The 6,000-nt window shown below is 39.8% G+C and overlaps 1 protein-coding gene across 1 annotated transcript in view; it reads left to right on the top strand.

Moving 5' to 3' along the window:
- The first annotated feature begins 3,461 nt into the window (after nucleotides 1-3,461).
- TYR (tyrosinase) overlaps nucleotides 3,462-6,000 on the top strand; it is a 42,620-nt gene continuing 40,081 nt past the window's right edge. Inside the window, exon 1 of the mRNA XM_023921247.2 lies at nucleotides 3,462-4,280. Within this exon, the coding sequence (XP_023777015.2) occupies nucleotides 3,462-4,280 (819 nt within the window). The remainder of the gene's footprint in view (nucleotides 4,281-6,000) is intronic.

Raw genomic sequence — 6,000 nt, 5'->3', positions numbered from 1 at the left:
ACTTTTCCTCTGAAAGCAGATAGGGAAGCATTCAGAACCACATACCAGAATTTCCACTCTGCCCAGCATGCTTCCAAAAGCCAGAAGTCAGACTGCCTTTCAGCAAAGACCTGAAAGCAGAGTTGAAGTGAAAGTGGAGTAGCAAAACTGTAGGAAATATTGCTTTAGCATCCCCCTTAGATGCTGTCCTGTCATCAAGACTGACAGATGTATAGAAATTTTGTGCAGACTTTAGATTGATAGATTGGTAACTACTTTTCTGCTACTTGCTATCTTCAGTCTATGACAGGGAGAAACTTCCTTTTGCCTTTTGATACAGTTTGCTATACTTTTATTGCTCTGATTGCATCAGCACCTCTTCTCCCTTGCTTTGGACTGCAGATCAATGACATTTTTTTGCTCCTAGAAGTTGCCTGTAATATTTGGCCTGTGTTTTCATACCAGTCTGAATGCCTGTTTTCTGATGCACGAAGTCTGTATCTTGGTTAGGGTTAGGGTTAGTATCGGATCAAAAATAACATGGCCACATAATGAAAGTATTGATCCAGTAACATTCACTGGTTAGCACAATCTGAGCCCACTGGTTTATCACACTGAATTTCCTGTCTGGTTAATAGACTATCTGTCCTTCCACTTTTTCTCTAATTGTCAAGAGGTCCTTGTACTTATCCATCTCAAATAACCATTTTTTTTCTCTTTTTCTCTAGATAATTTGTATCTCCATTGGTAATTGAGCAGCATTAACTTTGTCTATCCAGCCTTTATTTATCTGCAGTTTTATGCTTGACTTTTAAAATAACTACAATTTAAATTATTCTCCATTTTCCAATTGCAAATTTCTTTTTCCCCCTCTCAACATAGCCAACTAGGCCTAAAATCCCCACAGAATTCCTAACAAGTAATTAACAAGCTATACTGAGGAATACTTCCTTCATGGTGCCATTCAGCTATCAGAGTTTTTTAAAACCCACTAATATTTCTTGAAACTTTGATCGCTTCAGTACTACCAGCCCAGAATGGAAATTTCCTCAGCATTTTATAAAAGGAAGACATGATATTTTGAAGATCAGCCCACTCATCTCTGAGGAAACAAATAATTAATTTTATGAGGTAATTTGAACCCCCATTCAATGCAGTTGGTTTTTACTCAGAATGTTTTTTGTCTTTGTCCATAACTACATCAGAAATCCATAGTGATGCTTGGTTTAATATTGCAAGAAAGTCAGCAGGTGAGCTTCAGGAAGACTTCTCACTACTCTGGGAGTTTTCCTTCTAGTAACTATTGACATCTCTATAAAGCAAAAGGGGCGTGTGCTGCTCCTGAGTCACATTCCTGATTCATTCATGCTATTGCACAAGGAATTCTGTGGTTAACCAGCTGCTTTGGAAACTCATCATATGACAACTCTCAAGGCTCAGATCCTTCTTTTGTAACACTGAACATAAAATCTCATTTGAGTAGTAAAACAGAGTATTGAACATATTTGTGTGTATGACTGTCTGCATAAGTATATATTTGAGGGCTTTTCTCGTTCACTCTGAGGCTCTTCCTCAAGTTTCTCCCAATCCCTGTAGCTTTTCAGTGAAAATTAAAAAATATATATTGGTATCCTCAGAGATGGGTCCCTCCTCATGTATAGTATTTTTGTAGTACCATTCATGAGAAGAACAGTAAATGAAATGGCAAGGTTTCCCAGACAGCCAGGAAGAAAAGAAAAGAAAAGAAAAGAAAAGAAAAGAAAAGAAAAGAAAAGAAAAGAAAAGAAAAGAAAAGAAAAGAAAAGAAAAGAAAAGAAAAGAAAAGAAAAGAAAAGAAAAGAAAAGAAAAGAAAAGAAAAGAAAAGAAAAGAAAAGAAAAGAAAAGAAAAGAAAAGAAAAGAAGAAAAGAAAAGAAAAGAAAGAAAAGAAAAGAAAAGAGAAAAGAAAAGAAAAAAAAAAAGAAGAAAATAATAAATACATAGCATTTCTATGATAGAATCTGTTTTACAAGCCTAACGTGGAAACCAGCAGAATCAGCTAATAAATAGTAAACATCAGACTATGGTTAAAAATATTTTTTGAAAAAGCAAATCCTTTCCTTTTCCCTTCTTGCTCCAGGCTCCCCCATCACAGGCTCCCTGGGAGTGGGACTCAGGGATAATCCCCTGGGATACCTGAGGCGTAGAAGCCAACAGGATTAAAGCACCTCGTGCTCCTCAGCATGGTCATGTGATGACCTCCTGATCCCAGCAAAGGCCTCGTTTCCCAGCAAGGTTCTCACTTCATTTGCCTATATGTTGTTCCTGTCCTCCCTAAGCACAAGGAAATCATTCACAAAGTTTTTTGTAAGAGACAAACCCAAGAAAACTACTCTTACTAACAGCAGTAGTAGCTGAAGGAAATAATGGATAATTCATGTGCACTTTTCCCAGCAGTAAAACAGTTGTCCTCTTGCAAGGGGCAGCTTCAAAGAATGTCTAACTTTTAAATCTGCTCATGCAGCTCTGTCAGATCTGCTCAGGCTAATGTACAAGAAGAAAGAGGTGGGTGGTCTGGAGGCTGCCCAGTAACATATTGAGCAAAGAACACAGATACGGTGTTTGCAAACTGCTTAATGGGAGAAAAACAGGAGTCAATGGTTTTTTCCCTGATCCAGAGACAGATGCTCAAAGTGCTTTCTGAAAATCTACTGGCAGATTGTCCGTGTTCCCCACAAAACTGTGGAGAAGACTGTCATGCAGACTTCTGTGTATCATCAACTGTGAAAACGCTAACAATTTTAGGATAATAAAAACAATTTTCTTACTAAAAGTATATTAGTTCCCTCACTTCCCTTTGCCATATGCTAATCCGAGAAAGCCAGTTCACACTGAAATGTAAAAATGCTAAGTCAAACAATTTGTTCTGGTTCTGCACTGTGTTCACACTTAATCTGACCACATTTTATTCTTGCTTCCTGTTAAAAAAACAGTTTGCTCAAAAATTCTTTATTTTTTTTCTTTTTAGGTTCATTGTTCTTCCTATTTAACCAACCAGATTCTGCCACATCTTTATTTAACTTTATTACTCTAAAGCATATAATCAAACTAGGAATTCTAAGAACTTACAATTGATTCTGTGTCCAAACTCTAATTTTACTTCCTCTCCAACTGCCAGGGGAGAGCAATCATGTGCTAGGCAGAAGACGAAAGCTTGTAATAAATGCCTGCATTTTGAAGCTTGTAGGGGGTGGGGAGAAAGTCACTTGGCTTTCACCTAGAACATGTGATAATGAGATTAACCCTGAAGTGTATAGTGTGTGCAAATGCATCTCATGTAGGAATGGGGAAGGACATTGAAGGGTGCGCCGTGGCAGAAGTCAGCGGTGAAGCATTCCTGGTAGAGGGGAGGAATTCCTTTCACACACAGGCCTTTGCAGGGGTCAGAGAGAACACTCCACGCACTGAAGCATAGCGCTGATGCTCTCCTGCTGCTCTGTCAGTATGCTGCGATTTGCCCTGGGTTTTCTGCTCGTCATCCTTCAGCCATCCACTGGGCAGTTCCCCAGAGTCTGTGCCAATGTGCAGAGTTTGCTGAGCAAGGAGTGCTGTCCCCCTTGGGATGGAGACGGGTCCACTTGTGGGGAGCTTTCCAGCAGAGGGTCCTGCCAGAACATCCTTCTCTCCCAGGCTCCGCTGGGACCACAGTTCCCTTTTTCAGGAGTGGATGACAGAGAGGACTGGCCCTCTGTATTTTACAACCGGACGTGTAGATGTGAGGGCAACTTCATGGGATTCAACTGTGGGGAGTGCAAATTTGGCTTCTCTGGGATCAACTGCACCGAAAGGCAAGTGAAAACAAGGAGAAACATCTTCCAGCTCACCGCCAGTGAGAAGAACAAGTTTCTTGCCTATCTTAACTTGGCGAAGAACATCCCTAGCCAGGACTACGTAATTGCTACTGGCACGTATACTCAGATGAATAATGGCTCCAACCCCATGTTCAGGGACATCAATGTGTACGATCTCTTTGTGTGGATGCATTATTATGCCTCTCGGGACACACTCTTAGGTGGGTCCAATGTGTGGCGGGACATTGATTTTGCCCACGAAGCCCCTGGTTTCCTGCCTTGGCATCGGGTCTTTCTGCTGATGTGGGAACGTCAGATCCAGAGGATAACGGGTGATGAGAACTTCACCATCCCCTACTGGGACTGGCGAGATGCAGAGGACTGCGAGGTCTGCAATGATGAGTACATGGGTGGCAGACATCCCAGCAACCCTAATTTGCTCAGCCCAGCATCAATTTTCTCCTCGTGGCAGGTAAGAGCCAGCCAAGGAAAGGGGAAGGGAATGATCCCATCTGATTTTAAGCACTTGGGTGAGGGGCACAAGATGGAAGCTTAAACGCTCTGCCTTCCCTTAGATACTCCTGGAGAGAAAGTTAGCAATACCAGACAGCAAATTGGATTTTATGTGGACCTAATCTTCACTTAGAACTGTTCATTTGTAACTGTTTCTCATTTCTTTCTGACTGTAAGGTTTAAGATGTTTAATTAAGAACATAAAAGTAAAGTGGAAGGAGGAAAGTTACACCTTTGTGTCCAAAAATGGCCTTCAGCAGCTTAAACATTCTTGATTCTGGTATGGCATTTAGGTCAGAAGAAGCAGGATTTATGCCTATAAATTTCTAGCACACGATTATTGCAAAACAATTAGTGACTGAATGATGGGAAGTGAAGAAAAGGCTTTTCAGGTGCTCTACCCTTCCCCCAGTGTATTCCTCCCTTCCACAAGTTAAAAACTATCAAATTAAACTAACCTGCTTTCAATGTTGAGCAAACAGACAAACAAGTAAATCACACCTTCAGAGCAGAGAAGCATTGTCTGTGTAATTCACATCAGCAGTTCAAAGAAATAGAGAAGAAATAATCTCTGTTGCTCAAAGGAACTGAGAGGCAAATGCAATAGTGATTCCTGCCAATTAAAAGCACTTCAAATGAACCCATAAAACACAGTGAAAGTACGTTTACACAGAAGTGCTAAGGTCTCATATAGCTGAACTATAGTGTCCTGTTCTAACACTGAGAGCCCTTTTTTGTCTCTTGCTCATCACTGACACATTGTCTGAAATACAGTGACAAAGGTCTATTGGCTTCAATAGACACACTCCATCACGACAATGGCAACAGTTGCTTCTGTCATTGAAGTCTATGACTTCAATGAAGTCTATGTTTGTCTAAATCTATCTTCTGTTTATTTCTGTAGCATTTCTGTATTTATTTCTTTTATATATGTATTTATTTCTGTAGCAGCAGCCCAAATGAAGGTTGGGCAGTTTTAGTGATTTAACAGAGAGACAAATCAAGCAGCTCTGGGATATTCTGGCATATTACAAATCAGCACCCAATTGGGCTTGCTGGGCTACTTGTGCTGTATTTAGTTTTGATTTGTGCCCTCTGAATAATACAGGGTGTGTGTACCTCTGTTATACACACATGCAGAGTGTGTATACCTCTGAAAGCATCTGGAAATACAGAATAACAGAAGTATTTAGGCTATTCTCTGGCATACCTTTTTCTCCTTCAGACAGGCACCATTTCAGGGGTCATTCCCAGGAGAATGTTTGCATAGAGACACCCTGACTATGAGACTAAAATTATTTTACTGACATAAACATGGATTATTTGATGTCACTTTACTTCTGTGCCTGGGAAATTTCCTGGACACATTTAATTTAGTGTTTGTATAGCCATAAAATAGATACAAATACAAACATGCATTTTCATTCCATTTTCTAAGATTCTTCTTATTTCTAGAAGTTTTAATTTGGATCAACTCTACTAGCTTAATTAGATTGTACTGTCAGAAAGAAGTAGATCTTTTGCTGTTCTGCTGTAAACTGAATAAATTGTTGTGTGAAAATGGTATATGTGGTTAAGTGGATTAAATTAAACCAGAATTTCACTAGTTATATGTGAAAAGTGGAGCTATCAATACAGTATTTTGGATGAGATAACCAAGGTAGGAGGAGACAGGAAAT

This window comes from Cyanistes caeruleus, chromosome 3 (assembly GCF_971803275.1).
Source record: "Cyanistes caeruleus chromosome 3, bCyaCae1.hap1.1, whole genome shotgun sequence".
Lineage (NCBI taxonomy): Eukaryota > Metazoa > Chordata > Aves > Passeriformes > Paridae > Cyanistes > Cyanistes caeruleus.
Note: the sequence above shows the minus strand (reverse complement) of the source record. Positions and strands in the feature narration are given on the sequence as shown.